Source organism: Capricornis sumatraensis, chromosome 3 (genome assembly GCF_032405125.1).
Source record: "Capricornis sumatraensis isolate serow.1 chromosome 3, serow.2, whole genome shotgun sequence".
Taxonomy (NCBI): domain Eukaryota; kingdom Metazoa; phylum Chordata; class Mammalia; order Artiodactyla; family Bovidae; genus Capricornis; species Capricornis sumatraensis.
In genome coordinates, this window is record NC_091071.1 from 151,460,821 (window position 1) to 151,483,177 (window position 22,357).

The 22,357-nt window shown below is 51.3% G+C and overlaps 1 protein-coding gene across 1 annotated transcript; it reads right to left on the reverse strand.

Annotated features, from left to right (window-relative positions):
* Positions 1–14,189: 14,189 nt before the first annotated feature.
* On the reverse strand, positions 14,190–17,914 carry FEV (FEV transcription factor, ETS family member). The gene is made up of 3 exons (XM_068969210.1): positions 17,863–17,914; positions 17,048–17,122; positions 14,190–14,776 (listed from the first exon to the last, which is right to left on the reverse strand). Exons 1-3 carry the CDS (start codon positions 17,912–17,914, stop codon positions 14,190–14,192), a joined length of 714 nt encoding a protein of 237 aa, XP_068825311.1.
* Positions 17,915–22,357: the final 4,443 nt, after the last annotated feature.

The window sequence follows — 22,357 nt, forward strand, 5'->3', positions numbered from 1 at the left end:
TTTTGTTACTTGTTTTGTATCCTGTCAATAAATGGCCTATCTTGTCCACTGCCAGATTCCCAGCACCTGGCAGCAGGCAATCAATTGTTATTGTTCAGTCTCTCAGTCATGTCTGACTCTGCGACCCCATGGACTGCAGCACGCCAGGCTTCCCTGTCTTTCTCCATCTCCCGGAGTTTGCTCAAACTCATGTCCATTGAGTCGGTGATGCCACCCAACCATCTCATCCTCTGTTGCCCCCTTCTCCTCCTGCCCTCAGTCAACAGATACATACTGCATCTGTGTGTATGTGTATGTGCAGCAATGCCAAGTTTTAGGATGTTTTTGTCTGTTTAGTCACTCAGTTGTGTCCGACTCTTTGTGACCCTGTCCATGGGATTCTCCAGGCAGGAATATTAAAGTGGGTTGCCATTTCCTCCTCCAGGGGATCTTCCCGACCCAGGGATTGAACCTGTGTCTCCTACATTACAGGAGGATTTTTTTACTCACTGAGCCATCGGGGAAGCCTAAAATTTTAATAGTTGTTCTCAGAAAGTGGGAGGATTTTAAAAGACCAGTTTTACTTTCTTCTTTATACTTTTCTCTGCTTTTTAGTTAATTAAAACAAACTAAACTATTGTTATTACCTAAAAAAAGAAGAAAAATTATAAAGAAAAAGAGATAGAAGATAAATGAAAGGAAAGAAGGAAATGGGGAAAAGTGACACTCCTTTTCCAGTGTCTGGAAAAGAGAAGCGCACATCTACAGCCCTGCCTACCTCCTCTTTCACGTGTCTCCAAACTCACTTCACTCCCTTCCTCCTCTTCAAGCTATTTCCAGATCCCTAGGATTTAAGGGTGTCCCTTGCTGGACAAGAGAAGTGAGACCCCCATCTATCCCAGCAGGCATGGGTGTGTGTACATGCACAACACACGTGTAGTACAAGCACACACAGAGAGCATGGGCATGCACGCATACACACTCTTACAAGGATCCATCCAAGACCATTGAAAGAACATTTCTCTATCTCTCACATAAGTGCTGAGGAACACCCATTGTTACTTATATGAACAATAAAGCTAGGGAAAATATTCCTCTTCACATTAGCTTCTTCATATCTTTTCGTTAAACAATGAGAATTAGCGCAGCACCTGATGGTAGATCATTTCACACGCTAGCGAAGTAATGCTCAAAATTCTCCTAGCCAAGCTTCAACAGTACATGTACCGAGAACCTCCATATGTTCAAGGTGGATTCAGAAAAGGCAGAGGAACCAGAGATCAAATTGCCAACATCTGTTGAATCATAGAAAAAGCAAGAGAATTCCAGAAAAACGTCTAATTCTGCTTCATTGACTACGCTAAAGCTTTGACTGTGTGGATCACAACAAACTGTGGAAAATTCTTCAAGAGATGGGAATACCAGACCACCTGAACTGCCTCCTGAGAAATCTGTATGCAGGTCAAGAAGAAACAGTTAGAACCAGACATGGAAAAGTGAACTGGTTCCAAAATGGGAAAGGAATACCTCAAAGCTGTATACTGTCACCCTGCTTATTTAACTTATATGCAGAGTACATCATGTGAAATATTGGACTGGTTGAAGCACAGGCTAGAATCAGCATTGCCAGGAGAAATATCAATAACCTCAAATACGCAGATAACACCACCTTTATGGCAGAAAATGAAGAGGAACTAAAGAGCCTCTTGATGAAAGCAAAGGAGGAGAGAGAAAAAGTTGGCTTAAAACTCAACATTCAGAAAACTAAGATCATGGCATCTGGTCCCATCATTCATGGCAAATAGATGGGGAAACAATGGAAACAGTGACAGACTTAATTTTCTTGGGCTCCCAAATCACTGCAGATTGTGACTGAAACCATGAAATTAAAAGACACTCCTTGGAAGAAAAGTTATGACCAACCTAAACACCATATTAAAAAGCAGAGACATTACTTTGCCAAAAAGGTCCATCTAGTCCAAGCTATGACTTTTCCAGTAGTCATGTATGGGTGTGAGAGTTGGACCATAAAGAAAGCTGAGCGCCAAAGAATTGATGCTTTTGAATTGTGAAGTTGGAGAAGACTCTTGAGAGTCCCTTGGAGAGCAAGGAGATCAAACCAGTCAATCCTAAAGGAAATCAGTCCTGAATATTCATTGGAAGGACTGATGCTGAAGCTGAAGCTCCAGTGATTTGGCCACTTGATGTGAAGACCTGACTCACTGGAAAAGACCCTGATGCTGGGAAAGACTGAAGGCAGGAGGAGAAAGGGACGACAGAGGATGCAATGGTTGGATGGTATCACCGACTCGATGGATATGAGTCTGAGACGCTGCGGGAGTTGGTGATAGACAGGGAAGCCTGGCGTGCTGCAGTCCATGGGGTTGCAGAGTCAGACACAACTGAGCGACTGAACTGAAATGAACTGACAGTAGATCTCAATAAATGGGAAATGGGTAAATGAACCAAAATAGTGACAGCGACATGTTTTGCTTTGGTTGTCAACAAGTATACAATTAAATATATATCTTTAGGATATAATTTGGTAACTAACTCCTCCCAGATGTTTGATATTCCTCTTCTCTTTCTGAATGTTCTTGTTTTATGCTGGATTTGGAGATTAGGATTTGTTCTGTTTTTGAATTTTATTCTGGTATTTTTATAGTATGTTTTATAGTGTCTTGATTTCATTAATTTATTTTGGAATTTATTTTTGTATGTAGTGAGAAGGAGAGAGAGAACTATTTTCCCCAAACGAATAACAGGTTGCACCAACTTTTGAACACTCTTCCTTTTCTTCCAGTGTATTCCATCTCTATCTTTTATGGAATTTTCACAAGTCCATGGGTCTGTTTTCAAGACTCTCCTGGGTTCCACTGGTCTATGTGACGACTGCTGTGCCAAACCACACCTCTAATAAAATAACTGTAGTTTGTGGAATGCTCCTTGTTCTTTTGATAAAACCGTCTTGGCTATTCTTTTTAAAAAATATTTATTTATTTTTGGCTGTGTCAGGTCTTCGTTGCATCATGCAGGCTTCTTCCTAACTGTGTCTTGTGGGCTTTCTAGTTGAGGCACTGGGCTCAGTAGCTACAGCGTGCAGGCCTACTTAACCCGAAGAATGTGGGATCATAGTTCCCCAGCCAGGGGTTGAACCCACATTCCCCGCATCGGAAGGCAGATTCTTAACCACTGGACCAGCAGGGAAGTCCCCCAAACACATCATCCAGAAGAACTTTAGAGCCAAGCCTGTCAGTTTCCATAAAATCCCTTTGGAAAAAAAAATATTGGGACTTCGATTGAGACTGAACAGTTTATAGATGAAGTTGGACAGATCTGACATTTTGCAATAATGAGTCATTCCACCCAAGAACATGCTAAGTATTCTGTATATTCTGGTCTTCTTTTATATTCCTTAGTGAAGATTTATAGTTTTATTTTTCCATTTGGATATTTCTCATGTATTTCACTAGGTTTACCTGGGAATGTATTTTTATTGCTCTTGTCAATCTGTCATTCCCAATTCTTTTCCTTATTTCTACACAGTATGGAAAAAGTGTTTTTGTGTACTAACCTTGTATCTTACTGGATATACTATTTTCATTAGTTCTAATTGATTTCCAGTTGATTCTCTTAGATTTTCTAGGGAAGCAATCATATTGTCTGCAAACTAGGACATTTTGAAATCTTCCTATCTAATATTTGCATATAGCAGATAACTTTTCTTGTCTTATTGTGTTGCCTAGGACTTCCAGTAGAATGTTCAGTAGTAGCAATGATGACAAGGTTAGAAGGGGTAAAAAAGACACCACTGCCTTGTCCCAGACTTATGGGAATGCTTCTCATATTTCACCAATTGCTTTTTTGCCTTTTAGAACTGAATATTCTGTTTTGTGTATACTGCTATATAGTAAGTCTTCTCAAATCATTTTTTGGAAGTTGATAAAGCTTTAACCAAAATAATTTTTCAAATTGCCTGTTCCTTGTGGAACACCAACAGAGCCATGATCCTGGGCAGGTACAAGTTGGGGACAGAGGATAAAGTGGCTAACTGCTCCTCTGGGACTCCTTTTTCCCTGCTGACATTTGAAAGCAGTGTTATATGATGTGCAGATCAAAAGAGGAGCCAGAGGTTTGAGTGCCTACTCTACATTTACTAAAAGTTGACCTAAGACAGTTATTCAGCCTCTCTGAATGTCAGGTTTCTCATCTATCAGATGGAAACAAGAAACTCAGATTTGTGATGTCTTATCAAATGGCTAGAGTAGGAATGACAGTATTACTGGTTTTGGAGTAACAACCATTGCTATGGTAGTCAGCACTATTTATACATTTTGACAGAGGGATCAAGGGACCAAGACAAAGTCCAGAAGGGGACCCTGAGCTGCTCTGACCAGCTCTGCTGGCCCCCGAGGCAGTAGGGAGCCCTAGAGGCCTGGGGCTCCCATGAGGAATCTGTGACCTGGGTGATATGTGTTTACTCCTTGCCTCCAGGCCCCGGCCCCAGTGGGACCCACATGCTTCTCTCTGGAATGGCAGCCAGGGGACTTGCTACAGCCACTGGTGTGTAGATGCCTGTGCCAGCCTGGCCCAGCCCAGCAGCATTCCTGGGTCTAGGCATTTGGGCCAGGAGACCAGGCCTCTCGTGGGACTCTCCACTCCAAGGATGCCTCCTGCCCCAGCAGGGAAGAACAGCTGGGCCTGCCTCCTCCGCTCACCTGCTTTCTGATGAAGGGCGGGGAAAGATGCTCACTGGGGGCCCCTCAGGACACCTGGCATGAAGAATCCTCAAACTGTGAGGACACGGAGCAGCAGGCACAGCAGTGGCGCCAATGCCTGCACTAGCGTCCGTGCTGCAATATGTGGTGGAAGTGTGCTGAGATCTGCAGCAAATCTGGGCCCCGCTGTTTCCTCCTGGGGGAACCTTCAGACTCTTCCCCTTCATCTGTCATATGGGAATTGAAGAGGCTATTGTATCTGGTGAAATCATATATATGGATGTCCTTTGTTAATTGTAAAGCGCAGTATACATATAAAATGGTCCTGAATCTAGCCCTTTTGGCACATGGTTACAGACATGGCCAGTGGACAGACATGTGTACAGGATGGATCCTAGAACTTGTCTCTCTGTCTCTGCTTGTCAATGGTAGAAAACAAGGGGAATGAACTGCAGGACTGGAAAGGTGATCATAGAAAAGGAGAATGAAGCCCAGAGGTTATCAGAGTCTGGGACCCTTCCCCGCTTTCCCCATTCATCTCCCCATCGAATGTCACCCCAGATTCTCTATGTTGCAGAATAGAAGAAGATAACCCTACCTGGAGCCTCCCTGACAGCTTCATGCTGTGGTGCTAAGCAACCTGGCCTCCTCTCCCAGAAAAAGGAACCCAGGATTTGGCCTTCCAGCCTCCCTCAGCTACTTCCTCCTCCCCCAACCTCACAGAAGAAGCTTCTCTGACTCATGGAAGAAGTTGGGTACAGTGTTGGGGGGATTAGACTGGGGGAGGTGGTTTGAGACCCCAGAGCAGGGGGCTGTTCTGGGCTGGTCAGTACTGGGGGATGGTAGTTATGGAATGGTCCTCAGTGCTGGGATCTTTGGGCATATGCTCTGCCCATGGCAGCAAACCAACAAGGTGGATATAACCAATGTTTCCATTTTACAGATGAGGACACTGAGGCTCAGAGAGAGCAAGAAGCCCTCTCTTTCCCACAGGAGATAGGCAGAAGTTGCATCTGAATCCATGTCCTTCTGGACTCCCTCTACTCCATCATGCCATGTGAGATAAATGCAAGGGTCACATTGGCCACAGATTTCCAAAATGTATTTCTCAGAGACCCACAGACTTAGAAAATGTACTCATGGTTTCTGGGGGGAAGGGATATTTAAGGACTTTGGCAAGGTCATGTACATACATGACTATTTTTAAAATGGATAACCAGCAAAAACTTACTGTATAGCACATGGAACTCTGCTCAATGTTGTGTGCCAGCCTGAATGGGAGGGAGTTTTAGGGGGAAATGGATACATGTGTATGTATGGCTGAGTCCCTTCACTGTTCACCTGAAACTATCACAACATTGTTAATCAACTATACCCCAATATAAAATGTTTTTGGTGTTTAAAAATAAAATGTATTTCTCACTCTGTAATCTGTCTGGAACCAAGGTGAGTAGTGAAATTGGGAACCTAGCCTAGGATTGGGCTGAGATTTGGGGAAATTTTCCTGCCACTTACTGGGCTTCTCCAAATCTCAGAATCTGCTCATTTTTCCATGAGAAAGGATCAGGGGAATAAGGGATGGGGAAGGAAGTGAAAGCTGGGGTGCTTGGGCTTGGATCACCTTGCTACCATTTAGCAGCACGGTGACTGCAAGCAATTTATCTGATATTTTGTGTCTCGAGTTTTCCTCATCTATAGAATGGGAATAATACTAAACCCAACTCCAAAGGGTTGTGAGGACCGAATGAATGTAAAGCTCCTTAAATAATGCCTGACACATAGATGTTCAGTAAGTATTAGCCTTTATTATTATTACTTCTAGGACACCTTAACATATAAAGCTCTTTCACATCCCTAGTGGTTAAGAGAACTCACAGCCTCTGAAATCAGACTGGGTTCAGATTCTGCTCTGCCCTTTCTCACCATGTGACTTCAGACTTAACCCCTCAGTGGGCTTCACTGGTGGCTCAGACAGCAAAGAGTCTGCCTGCAATGCAAGAGACTCGAGTTCAATCCCTGGGTCAGGAAGATCCCCTGGGGAAGGGATTGGCTACCCACTCCAGTATTCTTGCCTGGAGAACTCCATGGACAGAGGATCCTGACGGGCCACAGTCTACGCAGTGGCAAAGAGTTGGACACGACTGAGTGACTAACACACACATACTCTGTGCCTCAGTTTTCATATCATAAAATGGGGGAAATCATACTCTCTCTTTCAGAGGATTGTTGTAAGGATTAAATGTGATTTAAATATTAGTTATGGTAATGTTAGTTGCTGTAACAAGAAAACCTCCAAATTGAAAGTAACAGTCCAATATATGAGTGATTTCTCTCCATGTGATGTTTAAGGGACCCGGATCCCTTCATAATGGAGTTCTGCCATCTCTTAGGAACTAGCGGTCCTCTACTGGACCACTGGTGGTACAGAGGGAGTAAGAGAACACGGAGAAGGCACACTCACTTCTAAATCCCTTGGCCTGGGCACAAGATACACTGTCATTTTGGTTCATATTCTGTTGGCTAAAACAAGGCATGTAGCTCCCACCAAGATGCAAGGAGGGCTGGAAAGTTAGTCCCTGGTTGGGCAATCACTTTTCAGTGACAGCTCCACTACCTGAAGTGAGGAGCATGCAACTTAGGTTGCAGGGAGGGGTAGAGCTGCCTGTGTCTGCCACATTGAGAGAACTATTAGGGTATTATCAAATGTGTTATTAACTGCAAGAATATGTTAAGTGCTATTATTAATATTATTTTTATTTAATCCACATACTAACCATGGGAAATAAGCATTACTATTACTCATACTTTAAAGGAGAAAGCTAAGTGTCTGAATGGTGTGGATCTGTGGTCTTACCTGTGGTCTTTCCTTTGCCCTGGCCACACCTTGCCAGGTGGGGATGGTTGTCTCCACTTTCAGGTGAGGAAACTGAGGCTTTGAGAAGGTGAGTGACTGGCTCTACCCGTGACCCCATAGCTCAAGCCCTCACCCATCACACCAGCTCCTCTCTCACTGGGCCTTCCTGGAAAGCCTCTTCCTCGTGTGGAGGTGACCTGCAGCCTGCCCAGATCAGGTGTACTCCATCCACTTATCTAGTCATAGCAGGTGACTTCCCAGGAGGCTTCCCCGTGGGAAGTCACACAGCTGGGAACTAGCTGAGACCCTGTCATCTTAAGTTCAGTACATTGTCCAGTTGCCCCATAAAGAAATGGAGGAGGCACTGAGTAAAACAGGCTGATCCATGTGATGGTTACAGCCATATAACCATTCAAGGGACTGGTTCTTGGTGAAGCTCACCAGTTGGGTGACTGGCCTAGAAAAGCAGGTGTAGCCGCTCAAGGTCCTTCCCAGGGTATGTGGAGAGCATCTGATTGGGACTGGAGAGGAAGAACCAGTGCTTTCTTTTTTTGGAGTTATTGGTTTTATTTTTTTGGAAAACACCGATTTATGTGTACAAAGTTTCTTACATGATCATTTATTCTTTCAACCCTATGAGGGAGGGTCTGTTATTTTCATATCCATTTTGCGGATAGAGTAATTGAGGCACAAAGAAGTCAGTAACAAAGCTGGTAAGTGACAGAGCCAGAGCTTGAAGCTAGGAAGCCCAGCCTCGGAGCCCTTGCCACTGAGCTGTTGTGCTATGTCACCTCTTGTTGCCAAAGAAAAGAAAGAGGAGCCAGCAAAGAAAATGCAGTGGGAGAGAAGTCTTGGAAACAGAAAAAAATCTCAGTCAGTGGGCCATTGGGCCATTGGCCTCTCAATCGGCCATCCCAGGATGGAGGAGTGTCAGGGGAAATTTAACTGACACACGGATGTAGGAATTGCCACCAAAGTCAAGTTGTAGTCAGACCCTAGCCCCACCCCACAGTACGGTGATCCCCTCAAAGGTTGTAGAAACACAAGAAAGTGAAGGCTTACAAAAGACAATGGGAGCAACCAAGCAGTCTGATGTGTTTTTTTAATCAGACCAAGGCCCTCACTAACCAAAGACATTCATAAGACAAGTCATCAGCTTGCCCATTATAACAAATCATCTTCTGATTGCTTCAGTCATGTCCAACTCTTTGTGATCCTATGGACTATAGCCTGCCAGGTTCCTCTGTCCACGAGGTTTTCCAGGCAAGAATACTGGAGTGAGTTGCCATGCCCGTCTCCAGGGGATCTTCCTGACCCAGGGATCGAACCCACATCTCTTGTGTCTCCTGCATTGGCAGGCGGGTTCTGTACCATTAGTGCCCACTGGGAAGCCTCCTGGGAAGTCACCTGCTATGACTAGATAACTGGATGGAGTACACCTGATCTGGGCAGGCTGCAGGTCACCTCCACACGAGGAAGAGGCTTTCCAGGAAGGCCCAGTGAGAGAGGAGCTGGTGTGATGGGTGAGGGCTTGAGCTATGGGGTCATGGGTAGAGCCAGTCACTTACCTTCTCAAAGCCTCAGTTTCCTCACCTGAAAGTGGAGACAACCATCCCCACCTGGCAAGGTGTGGCCAGGGCAAAGGAAAGACCACAGGTAAAGCATTAGCTTGGGGGAGAGCACGGCACAGAGTCAGGTTCAGTGAGTGCAGGCACGTATTTTATTTCCAGCAGTTCTACTTGCTGTGAATTATAGAAAAGGTTAAGGAACAGGCTGAAGTGAAGTGCATTTGAAAGATACTTTAAAGGGAATGTGAAGGAATGAAAGCCAGAAAAGTACATCACAGCAACCCATTTTGGTGTCTGCCTGTAGTCACATGGGCTGATGCATGAGAAGGTGCTCTGTAAGCCTCGGTGCCCTGGGTGGCATCACTGCTCTGTGGCTGTGCGGGTCCAGAGTGCATGGCTATGGATGTCCTCACACGGCATGCTAATTGGACTTCTGATTCCATCTGCAAGTGGAGGCAAGTGGAGCTTGGTCACAAGGAGCACACGTTAGGGGAGAAGACACAGGTCTGTGTGATCCTGGGAGGATGGGGGAGTGATCCTACAACACGGTGGCCAAGGCCACCTGGGGCCATGGAGAAACCGCTCGGAGCACTGGGAGAAGGTCTGGTGAGGACCCTGGTCCTAGGACGAGCCCTGAGACTTTGGCCAAGTTTCTTAACATCTTAGGCTTTGGTTTACTTATCCTCCAAGTGGATAAAGCCATCCCTGCTCCCCCGTCTTCCTCCCTGGCCCTGGACAGGATCAATAAATCAATGGATGTGAAGGTGCTTTGTAAACTCTGTCATGCAAGTGCATGGCAGGGGGTGTGGTGGTGAGTGAGCCATATTTTCACCAGTGACATGAGTGAAGAGAGAGAGAAAAGGCTCAGACTTTCAGGGAATGAAAGAGGGGCTGCACCCTGGACGGGGGAGACAGAAGCAATGGTGGGATCAATACCTTGGAGAACCAAAGACCAAGGGATTAAGGGTCAGTAAGGACAGGCCTGAGACATTAGGAAGCTGAGTGTGGTAAGAGTGTGGCTCCATCAGGGCTTGGGTGGAATGGAATCAATCCAAGACCACAGTAAATGGAATCCCAGAAGAATTATCTGAGGGTTAAATAGTAAGTCAGTTGCCAATCTAGGACCAGAGCTCAGGTTTTCTGATGCCCAGTCCTATAAGCTTCCCAAACTGGCTTGTTTGAAGGAAAGAGTAGAGGGGCAGGGTGAGCTCTAAGGATGTGATGTCACAGGTAAGGAAAGTGAAAGCGAAAGAGAAAGTGAAAGTGACTCAGTTGTGTCCAACTCTTTGCAACCCCATGGACTGTAGCCCACCCAGGCTCCTCTGTCCATGGGGTTCTCCAGGCCAGAATACTGGGTGGGTAACCATTCCTTCTCCAGGGGATCTTCCCACCCAGGGATCAAACCCAGGTCTCTCGTACTGCAGGCAGATTCTTTACCGTCAGAGCCACCAGAGAAGCCCAAAGGTAAGAAAACCATCTAACACTTCCCCTGGCTTCCCAACGATGCCCAGATCCCTCTTTTGCCAACTCACTCACAGGACTTTGAATCTCAAAGTCAGCTAACCCACCTCCCCTAGTATTCCAGTGACAAAGCACTCCTCGTGAAGGTCCATGGCAGAAGGTTCTTCATGAGATCAAGTGATCATATCTGCCTCACTGTAGCTTCCTACCACGTGTCCCAGTACATGCATCCGGGTACTCTGCCACAAGAAAGATCTTTGAATAATTGAGGACAGCTTCTGTGCCTCATTTCCTAGTGATTTCCCAGACCATGTTTCCCATGGTTGGTTTTCCAGCACTCTTCCTTCTTCACTTGGTGGGTCCACTATTCTATCTGTTCTCCATTTGATCTTCTCCTGAAAGTGTTATCTATTAACACCATGTACAACATGCTGGGGCCACAATCCTTTTTTTAAATTTATTTTTTGACTGCGCTGAATCTTAGTTACTGCCTGTGGGCTTTCTCTAGTTGCAGCGTGCAGAGGCTACTCTCTAGTTGTGGTGTATGAGCCTGCTCGTTGCAGTGGTTTCTCTTGTGGAGCACAGGCTCTGTGGCATGTGGGCTTCAGTAGTTGTGGCCTGTGGGCTCTAGAGCACAAGTTCAGTAGTTGTGATGCAGGGTCTTAGTTGCTCCTCGGCAAGTGGAATCTTCCTGGACCAGGGATGGAACCCATGTCCCTTGCATTGGCAGGTGGATTCTTAACCTCTGGAACATCAGGGAAGTCCTGGGGGCACAATCATTACAGCAAGTGGGTCCTTTCCTTCAGTCTATGGTGTCCATAGCTGCATCAGTGCATCCTCAGATCACAGTGGTTCTTCTGCATCTAGCTTACAGTCTCCCATGTAACACTGTAACTAAGACACCACTCATTTACACATAGGCTCTACCCAGCCCCACCCTTGCATATCTCACACTCTGGCCTTTAGAGATCTAAGTAAGTAGAGGACCTCACACTCCTTGCCGGGAAATTTCACCTTTTTACCTTCAAGCCACAATTCTTAGCAGCCCAGATCTTTCTGGAACCTGGTTCTCTCTCCCCTGTGTACTCTTTTCCTCCCAGCTTCTACTTTCTGCAGAGAGGCCCTCTGCCCCTCCTCTGGAGTCACTGAGTACTTCACCAGGCTAGACTCCTCCCCTGGCCATCTGCTGCCTGAAATACATGATCCCACCCATCCACCTCATGAGGTCTGCAGAGCATAGTAACATGGAACGTGCTGATGCCAGAATGTTAAGGGACTAAGTGTGTGTTAGTTGCTCAGTCGTGTCCGACTCTTTGCAACCCCATGGATTGTAGCCTGCCAGGCTCCTCTGTCCATGGAACTCTCCAGGCAAGAATATTGGAGTGAGTTGCCATTTCCTTCTCCAGAAAGGGACTAAAGCAGGCACCATTTAATTCCAAAGGGTGTAGAGAAAAAGGAAGGTGATTATGACAAAGGGTTATAAACAGTGACCTCTGTGTAATGAGACTGTAGGTGACTTTTCCCCATGCTTCATTACATATTTCATTCAACTAGTATTTAATGGAGGCCTTGTTGTCTATTTTTCAAATTTTCTATGCTGAGTGTGTTATTTAGAAAACCAGAAAAAAATAAAGTGAAGATGAAAAGAAATACTCTTTCTCTAGATGGACCTCGATTTCATTCCCTTTGGGAAGGGGCATTCAGGCTCTCCCTGCACTTATTAATAATTGACCTGCATTTCCTGCCCACGGGGCACAGAGAAATCTTCTCAACTGCCTTGTGGGAGCCCAGGCAGTCTCCAGGCAACAAGTGAGGAACCTTTGGTCCAGGAGGGATATGGCCCCTGGGAAAGAAACACCAGGACCATGGAGAAGGGCTTGCCCTCTGTGTTGCTTCCGTCTAAGGGAACGCATTTAAGGCAGTTTTCCTGCCTACACGTTTTGTAAAAGGCCTGAAGAAAGCATAAGAGCTATGGGCCCCGGTGGGGACAGTACTCAGAAAAGCCTCAGGTGGTGAAGAAAATGGCCCAGCCAGGAGGACCATCCACTTGATCCACTTCTCAGGTTTCTCGAGGTGGGACCTGGGATGCAGGGCTCCTTTGCCCTCCTCTCTGAAAGCCAAATTTGGCCTGAAGGCTTCCCAGGTGGCACTAGTGGTAAAGAACCCGCCTGCCAATACAGGAGTCATAAAGTACGAGGGTTCGATCCCTGGGTCGGGAAGATCCCCTGGAGGAGGACATGGGAACCCACTCCAGTATTGTTGCCCGGAGAATCCCCTGGACAGAGGAGCCTGGCGGGCTACAGCCCGTAGGGTCGCAGAGTCGACACGGCTGAAGCGGCTGAGCGCGCACGCACGTCGGATCCTCAGCTTAGCTGCAAAACCCGACTCTGGCTTATCTTCCTCAGACCAGCAGAGGGCGCGCGCCACCCGCGAGAAGGAGGTTTGCAGCCGCAAGCCCGGAGGCGAGAGGCAGGCGCAGAAGGGGAGGCTCCCCTCTGAAAAAGAACGCAGATTCAGAGAAAAGAGAACGTTGGAGTTGCTGCGGGCGGGCGGGCGGGGGTGGGGGTGGGGGTGGTGAGTGGGAGTGAGAAAACAAGTCTGAGTGAGGGTAGGATAGGGAGGAGAGGGGAGGTGGGGAAGGGGATGAAATGGTGACTGAAGGATGGTTGAGATGATGTGAAGACGAGAAGATAAGTTGGGGTGGAGGTTGGGATGAGGGAAGGAACTTGTGGAAGGATGGGTGCGATGAGGGTAGATGGGATGCCAGGGCGCGTTGGGAGAAGTCAGGAGGGGGTAAGGTGAGAAAGGGCCAAGCGGAAGGCCCGGCAAGGCAGGCGGAGGAGGGGTCGGTTGCGAGGTAGGAGGGGGGCTGCAGCTGGAACCCACTCACTAGGAGCTCTGCACTTCCCTCCAGTAGCACCCAAGCCTGCCGGCCCTCATTCTCTGGAGCTTTTCCTTGACAGGCCTTTCTGCGCACGCCTGAGCTGGGCATCTGGTTATCTTCATGCCCCTACCCGCGCCCCATCACCCCCTCAAGTTTCTGGGGCAGCTAAGAACAGAGAGAGGAGGCAGCGGGGAGCTTCGGAGCTTTAATAGGTCTGGAAGGGAATAGACACACACTGCAGTCCTGCGGGAGGGTTGGGGGTGGGGAGGAAGGGGACCTGGAAGCTACCTAGAAGTGTGTGCGGTGCCCGGAGAGGAGAAGGTGTACTGAGCCGGGCATCGAGGGGCCCGGGTGGGGGTTGGGGGAATGAGAAAAGATTTGGAATTCGAGACAGGGGTCATATCGAAGGGGCTTCCAGGAGCCAGAGGGAAGCACAGATGGAGGGGAGGGAAAATCCGGAGAGACGCAGGAACCTGGGGTCTAGAAGGTTAGAAGTGGGGGCACAGTCACCCTCCCTCAGGGGCTGAGGGACGAGGCGGGGGCAAATCCATCGGTAAAGGAAGATTGAAGCGACGTCAGCCCCTTCCCGCCGGGGCTGAGTGCAGCGTGTGGAATCAAATCTGAGCTGGAAAGAACGGAGGGGGAGGCCCCGGCCCCCTCTCCCGTATGTGGATGGGATTGAGCGAGGCTCCGGGCGGCTGGGAGAGGCTCCCGGGGCGCCCGGTCTAGTGGTAATGGCCCCCCAGATGCGAGGCCGCGGCCACCGCGCCGAAAGGCCCGGGCGGGGGCTGCAAGCCCGGGCTGGGGTAGAGCGCAGCGGTGGCGGCGGCCGTGGCGGCGGGGCCCGGACCTGGCCAGTAGGAGAAGCCGGCGGGCGCGACGCCGGCCGAGGCGGCCATGAGGTTGAGTTTGGAGAGGCCAGGGAAGGGCAGCGGGGCCAGGCTGGCCGGCAGCTTGTAGAGCGCGCTGTCCTGGGCGGCGGCGGCCGCGGCCGCGGCGGCGGCGGCGGCGTGGGCGTGCGAGGGGGGCGGCTGGCAGGCCTGCGCCAGGCCCTGGAAGTCGAAGCGGTAGGCGTAGCGCTTGCCGTGCACCTTGCTCATGATGTTCTTGTCGTAGTAATAGCGCAGCGCGCGGCTCAGCTTGTCGTAGTTCATGTTGGGCTTGCTCTTGCGCTCGCCCCAGCGCCGCGCCACCTCGTCCGGGTCGGTGAGCTTGAACTCGCCGTGGCCGCCTTCCCAGGCGATGCAGCCGGCGTTGGCGCGGTCAGCCAGCAGCTCCAGCAGAAACTGCCATAACTGGATCTGGCCGCTGCCTGTGGGGAAGGGGGCGGTCAGCCACGGGCGGAACGAGGTAGGCGGGCGGCGGGGAAGAGGTGGGGTTCGAGAGCCCACCATTCACCCCCCAAGTCGGATGTGGGGGCCGGTGTCAGGGAGGAAAAGGGCACGTCCAGCTGAGTGGCTGACCATGGAGGAGATGATCAGTAAAGCCGTCCCTAGGCAGTACCGCGCTTTCGCACAATGGAAACGCAACCCCACGGGCGCACAGCTTTGTAAGAATTAGGGAGTGAAGGGAGAGCATCACTTGTTCCGTGTGGGAGCAGCGGTACTCCAAGGCACAGGGCTCTTGGAGGTAAGTGAAGGCAGAATGTCAGACCCTCGGCCTGAGAGCCTTTGCTCGGTGGAGAGCCTGCACAACCACTCGGGGTAGCCTACATAGGCGGTTAGTTTGCCACATCCCAGCTGGACCACGTCCAGAGATCCAGAGGGAAGAAGTCGGCCTGCAGCAGGATCACTCTGCCCAAGGGACAAGGCATACACTTGGACCCTCTGCCTGAGGTGGAGAAGAGGTGATGTCTGGCTTCCTCGCGATACCATGTCAGACTGGGACACGGACAGTGGCTCCCTAAGTGTGAGAGGAACGGCAGCCTCTAAAGTCTCCCACCCTTGCCAGCATCTGGCGTTGGGGCTACTCCAGTTCAGTCTTTTTTTTTTTTTTCCTCGAACAGGCGGGATTCCCAGGGTACCAAGGTGTCATAGTTCCCTGGGGATATGATACACAGCTCTCAAGAGAGGAGACCCAGACGCTTCTGTGCTTGGCTCCCTGCCTCCGCCCATCTTTGGCCAATCTCCAGGCCCTTCTGCCCTGTCTAGATTTTCAGGGTTACTAGAAAGGGCCAGGAGGTTTTTCCCAGATAAGTGGGTAGTGAGAACTCCTGTTTCTCTGTCTTGGAGCCTCAGTCAGACAAGCAGAGAAAAATCTTGATAGAATTAAACCCCCCCCCACCAGCCCGCCCCCACCCACCCCACCCCCACCCCAGTCCTTGCATCTACCGGCACAAATACACACACTCTCTTTTAGAATAAAATGGATTTTCCCTGAAGTTATCTGGTTATTGTTTTAAACTGAGCCTGGTGACTGCTACTGCTACTGCTAAGTCACTTCAGTCCTGGTGAAGCTCTCTTCTTTTTTCAGTGACTTCCTCAGAACCCAGATGCTGCCCTCCACATAATTTTGACCGCAATCCTTCCACACTAGTTCTGGGAGGGGCTCCCTGGCTCCAGGTCAGGAGCACTGAATTTTAGGGTCAGAAGCACAGCAAGGGGTGGGGGAAATGTGCATCTGGTGCTGAGAGATGTAGAGGCTTGGAAACCCATTCCTGTTGGGTGTTGTGTTCCCTTGTAGATAAAGCAGTCGCTGGCCTTGTTTTCTGCTCACTTGATGAGATCTAGGCTACCAACTGTGGGGCTTCTCCTGGTAGAGAATCTGCCTGCAGTGCAGGAGACGCAGGAGATTCACGTTCAATCTCTGTTTCGGGAAGATCCCCTGGAGAAGAAAATGGCAACCCACTCCACTAATTCTTGCCTGGAAAATCCCATGGACAGACAAGCCTGACGGGCTACAGTCCAAAGGGTCACAAAGAGTCGGACATGACTGAGTGACTACGCACAGGGTACCAACTGGGCAGGGACCAGTGGGGAGGCTTTACCTGGTAGGTCAGCCAGGTCCTGCTGCCAACAAGGCAAAGCCAAGGGTAATTTAGCGACCAGCCAAGGGCGGGTGGCAGAAGCTGGAAATCAACTGAAATGGCCTAGAGGACTTGGCTCACAGAGCCGGGCTGGCCAGGCCAGTGAGGCAGGTGGGCGCTGGCCCTGGTGCTAATGGTGACTCAGCCTGGAGCGGCCTGAGAGTACTTCTCCGGGGTCACCTTGCTGGGTGGTGTCCAAGCCTTGTGCTCCTGGTGCCAGTAGGGAAAGGACGCCAAGCACCAGAGCAGGAGAGGAATATTCCCAGCTGAAAAGGGGTGGGGCGGGGTGGGGTGGGGGCGGCAGGATCTTCTCAGCCTGCCCTGGCCTGCAGGGTCAACACTGGGTCTCAGAAGGTACCAGAGCCAAAGGCCAAATGAATGTTCACCAGCATCCCCCCCAGCCTTCCCACAATCAGGCCCGGACCCGCCGTTTCCCAAAGCCCAGTGTTCCACATCCTCCCACCCGCCGTTGGGGTGACAGTGGCGCCTGTCGCTATGCGGTGGGTGCCCCGGGACCCCATCCTCCACTCTGCCCGTACACTCCGGCGGCCAGCTCACCTTTCTGTACCGCGGGGCTCAGCGGTCCCCAGCCCGAGCTCTTTCCTTCCTTGAAGAGACCGTCTCCGACGGGATCTGTGGCAGCAAGAGAGGAGTCAAGCGGATCCGCGCGGAGGTTGCCGACTTGACCGAAAGACCCCGAGGTCAAGGCTCAAGGAGGAAGAGGGGCGTGCCACGGTTCCCGGGCGAGAGACTGGGGGCCCTATCCGTCCGGCTCCTCCTCCCGGAGCCTGGCCCGGGCGCGCGCCGCGCGGAGCCCCTCCATAACGCCCAAGTCAGGAAACGCGTCCAGGAAAAAGGAAATCCGCTTTCCGAACGGGCCGGCGGGAGCCTTATAAAGCCGAGCGGGGTTTGCGCCAGCCGATCTGGAGCGCGCAGAGCCCACCGGAGAGGAGAGGACGCCTGGAAGGCTGGGCTGGTGGGAACGCTCGGAGCACGGAGGTGAGGAGCCACGAGGGCGCTCGGGCCACGCCCGGCTGACCACAGCCTCCCAACACTGCACGCACACTCAGTCCCTTGCTACCCTGAAGACCCCTGCTCCCCTACCAGGCTCTTTCAGCCCCCGAGCCGGCGCTCCTGGCTCTCCAGGCTCTCAGTGTGCTCACTTCAAGTCCTCTAGACCTCACGCTTAAACCTCAAAGCGCTCCACCTGCTTTTAAGGTTTCCTGATGCCCTAGCTGGCTCAGTTCTGCCAGCGATCCGAGTCTCTGGACCGCGCCCCCTTCCCTTGGACCCCAGCATCCCCGTCCCAAGCCCTAACCCAGATTTCCCGCCCCGGGTCCCGGTGCCTCCAGCCCCCAGCTGGTCCCTGGTACCTGGCAGGTACATGTTGATCAGCAGGGGCTGGGAGGCGCCGCTCTGTCTCATCGCCGCCAGGAACTGGGTGGTGGGAGGTGGGGGGGGGGGAATGGGAGAGGGGGGGATCGCGTCAGGCTTTGAGCTCCGGGGCACAGATCCCCGCCCGAGGCGACCGAGGTGACAGGGAGAAGAAGGCGGCGCTGGGTCCAGCAGGGCCGGGCGGGAGGGGGCTGCCCGAGTGTGGCGGGGGATGTGGGGTGGGGGGGGTCCTGGAGCGACGCTCCCAGCTACCAGGCTGTTCGAAACCCTCCGGCCCCCAGCGCGGGCAGGGGCCGCAATTTCCGTTTTAATTAAAGAGCTGCCGCCTCGGCCCCCCGGACCCCGCCCCCGTCCCTCTTATCGCCCCATCGCAATAAAGTCTCCAACGTGCCGCGCGGCAGCCAAGCGCACCAGGCAGCCCCCCGCACCCCGCAACCCGGGAGACGCGCGGGGGATGGGCCTGGGCCTGGCGCTCTGATAGGGGTCAGGAGCCCATTTCTTTTCCGCCTCCCTGACTCGGAGCAAACAGCAACGGGGTGGACTACCCCGGCCCCACCTCGGACCCCCGGGGCCACACCGCGGGGAGGAGGAGGCGCACTCCTCCTCATCCATTCCCCCCACCTCACTGCTCCACTCTCCTCCCCTTCCTCCCCCCACCCCTACCCGGTTCCCGTCTCCAGGCTGCGTTATCTGCATCTTCACTTTTAAATTTCCGCTTCCCTCCCTCTCGCCTGTCTCTGAGCTCCGGGTCGGCAGCCGTTGCTCTCTTTATCTGCCCCCCTCCATCCTCACTACTTCTCCCTCCTCCTCCTCCATTCTCTGCTCTTCCCTAAAGACCCGACCTCCTGCACTGTTTCCCTCTTGTTTCCCCGGGTTTCCTGTCTTTCCAGGGCTCCCAGGCCTCTGGGCCTCCACTGGGGTGTCTCCCTTACAAGTTTAGTGGGTTGCCCTTCCTCTCCTTTTCTAGGTCTCTCCTTCTTTCATCTAGTCCCTCCTCCTCGTCCTCCTCCCTCCATCTCCCCTTCTGTCTCCTCTCTACCTCTCCATCCTGTCTCTCTCGTTCCCTTCTTTTTCTCATTGATCTGTTCCCACTAATTTGTGGCATATGGATCTTCCTTCCATTCCCACCCAGCACAACAACTTCTCTCCTATCTCTGCCCATCTCTTGACATCCCAGCTTAACCATCTACCCTAACAACTACTCCTGATTATCCCTGAACTAGGCTACAATTGGCACCTTGCTCTAGCAGAAGAGGGGTGAAAACAGGTGTACTGTACAAGGCCCCCAACCCCAGGGAAGTGGAAGTAAATCCACTCTGGGAAAGGGACAAAGGTGGGTATGTGGTTCCCAGGTGGTGGCCTGGAGTCTCTGGGTACAGGTAAGGCTCCCTGGCTCTGGAGATGTGCATCTGGGGGGATGCTGGCTGAAAATGAGGCTCTGGGCCCGGAGTACCACCTGCAGCTGTACAGCACTTGGTGACTCCAGGCAGAACTGGTAAACGCAAAGCCTTTCTTTCCCACTGCTTGACTCGAGGAGACAGGAGGCCTGGACTTCAGGGCACTTGGATTGGAGCGAGCAGGTTACCTGTAAGATCTCTGGTCCTGGGATGCCTGACTGAGAATGGCTGGGAAGTCCAGCTTGAGGTGGGGACCCTGTGCATTCTTCACTTGCTGTGACTGCTGGGTTGGTCCTCCTTCCTGGTGGAGGGTACAAAAATCAGAAGGAGCCAAGGAGGAGTGTGGAAGGAAATTGGGGGGATCCCAGTACTCTAGAGAATCCTCAAGGGATACGAATGGAGGCTTCAGGATGTGGAGGTGGAATCCGGTGGGGAAAAGATAAGCGATTGGGATGCTGGCTGGGGACAAATTCAGGGCTTTGAAGGAGCAGGGCATCTTGATGGTGGGGCCAAGGTCCTACTCCCTCTCCTTCAAGCCTTCTGTCACTTCCCTAGATAGAAAATGAGAAACAGGAGACCAGCGTTGCAAGAGTGGGGAGGCAGAAAGTTTCACTCACCTAATGGTCTCAGCAGAAGGCTGAGGGAGAACGGAGAGGCACTTAGAGTGGGGGTCTGTCCAGACACCCCAGCTCCGAGCTGGTGAAGGACCAAAGGTCAGGCTCTGCCTCACCTCCCTGAGGACTGAGGGGCTGAAGGCATGGGTGAGCTCTCGGAGAGTTTGTGAGGGAGTGAGGGGTGAGCCCCGACCTCATGTTGATCTTGGCTGCATCCCTAGAAATGAGATGACTTCCTCCATCCCCTTTGGACTTTGGCTGAGTGCAGCCAATGAGCAGGTCTAGACAGCTTCCACCATCACCTCCCACCGGATTGGGTGTGGGTCCCACAGGGTTCTGCACATGCCCACAGCCTGCTCAGAATAGGAGGATGGGAAGGTGCTTCCCTGATGGCTCTGTAGGTAACGAATCTGCCTGCAAAGCAAGAGATACGGGAGACATGGATCCCTGGGAGATGCAAGTTCAATCCTTGGATCAGGAAGATCCCTAGAGAATGAAATGGCAATCCACTTCACTCTTCTTGCCTGGAAAATTTCATGGACAGAGGAGCCGGGCAGGCTGCAGTCCAAAGGGTCTCAAAGAGTGGGACATGACTGAGCGACTAAGCACGCGAGATGAAAACACCCAGGCCCAGCCTGGCATCTGTGCCCTCCTTCTCTTTAGTTCCTGGTATGGAGAGCAGAGTTGCCATGCTGGCAAAGGCTGCAACAAATATTAGCTCCGCCGACTCCTTCATTGTACAAGTGGGGACACTGAGACCTAGAGACAGGGTGCGCCCTGATGAGCATCACACTGCTAGTTCCCGAAGGCATCTTGCTGGGTGTTTTCGGTAGCCATGGACCTTCCTGGAGGGAGGGCAGCTCAGCTGATGGAGGACACCAGAGCTCTCTTTGCCCATTGCCTGCCCCAAAGCAGGCGGTGGGGGAGATGACTTGCTGGGCTCTGAGGCCAGTTCACCTGGGTCTGGGCTCAACTCTTCCATTTTCTAGTTTGTGTGGTTTTGGAGAAAGTTACATCACCTCTGTACCTTAGTCTCTTCATCTGTTAGATAGGGATTTGAATACCAACTATACAGAATTATTAGGGTTATATAACATGCTGAGTGCTCGGATAAAGCTGCATATATGTAGCTGTTACTATTACCAATCCCCAAGGGGACAGTTAGGAGCCTGTGACCATGCAGGAACCCCAGACTCCTCTGGAGGCTACAGAGGTTTGGGGCTCTGCGGAGGCCTGAGGCTTTTGACCACAGCTCAGATCAGCCTCCACTTAATAGCCTGGATGTGGGGTCAGAAGCCCTGTGTTCAGGTCCTGGCTTTGTCACCAATTAAATGGATAACCTCATCCATTTAAGGCTTCTCCCTCTCTGAGGAGCTCCAGTTTCTTCCCTGGTGAAATTGGTGAATAATGGAAGCTGTTAGGAGGATTAAATGTAACAGGGGCCATGGACTCTCAAACCCATCCAAGTATAAAGCAGAATTCATACTCTATCTAGAACTCTGTCCTTGGTCCTCTGACCCAACCTTGAGATCCATGGGGGAAGGCAGGGCCTATGGTAACTGTTCTAGTGCTTTTGTGAATCACAAGCATTTTCAGGGGGTTCTCCTTGAATCCTCACAATCCTTGTCCTGTGAGAGAGACAAGGCAGGAATCTCCAGCTCCAGTTTCCAAGTGAGGAAACTGAGGCTCGGGGATGTTATGTGGCTGGGTCCTAGGTGTTCTGACTTCTGGTCTGGGGGGGGGGTGTCTCTTCCCAAGGGAGCAGATGCCTAACTTTGCTTAGCTGGGCCCCTGGAATTGCCCAGGTCCAAGTCTGAGTTTTCTTCAACATTGCCTTGACTCCTCCAGACAGAGGCAATGATCTAGGCCAACCCTCCCTGTGGCTAGATCCACTAGGGGCTTGAAAATTCAAGCATCCCTAAGGGACAGGATAAGGATAAAGGACATCCCCTTGAATGTCCTGCCTGGGCTGAGATGATCATAAACTGGGTCAAAGAGGGAACTAGGAAGAAGCTATACTGGTGCCATGGATTCTAATGGCTGCTACCACACTCAGCCCCAAAAGCATGGCTATGAGCTTCTACTACCTACCCCAGAATGCAGGCCCACTGTGGTCAGTGACTCGGGGGTTGTCTCTCCAGCTCACTGGTCTTATGAAGAGTGGGAAGGAAGAATGAGGAGGGAGTCGTTTGAGACAGCCGAGAGGCAAGGTATGAAGGTGTTTTGTAAAATGCTTGAGCTCACTACCACATGAAGGATTGCTATTCAAAGGGTCTGAGGCTCAGCTTAGAGATAGGATGTCTCCCCTAGAAGGCAGTGGGACCTCCCACCAATTACCCCTCTCACACCCTTGCTCCTCTGTCAGGCGGAGATTCTACATAGCTGGGAAATGGGTGCAAGTTTCCCTCAGGCTGGATAGGCAGCCAGGATGAAGAGAAAGGCTGGAAATGCCTGTGAGGAGT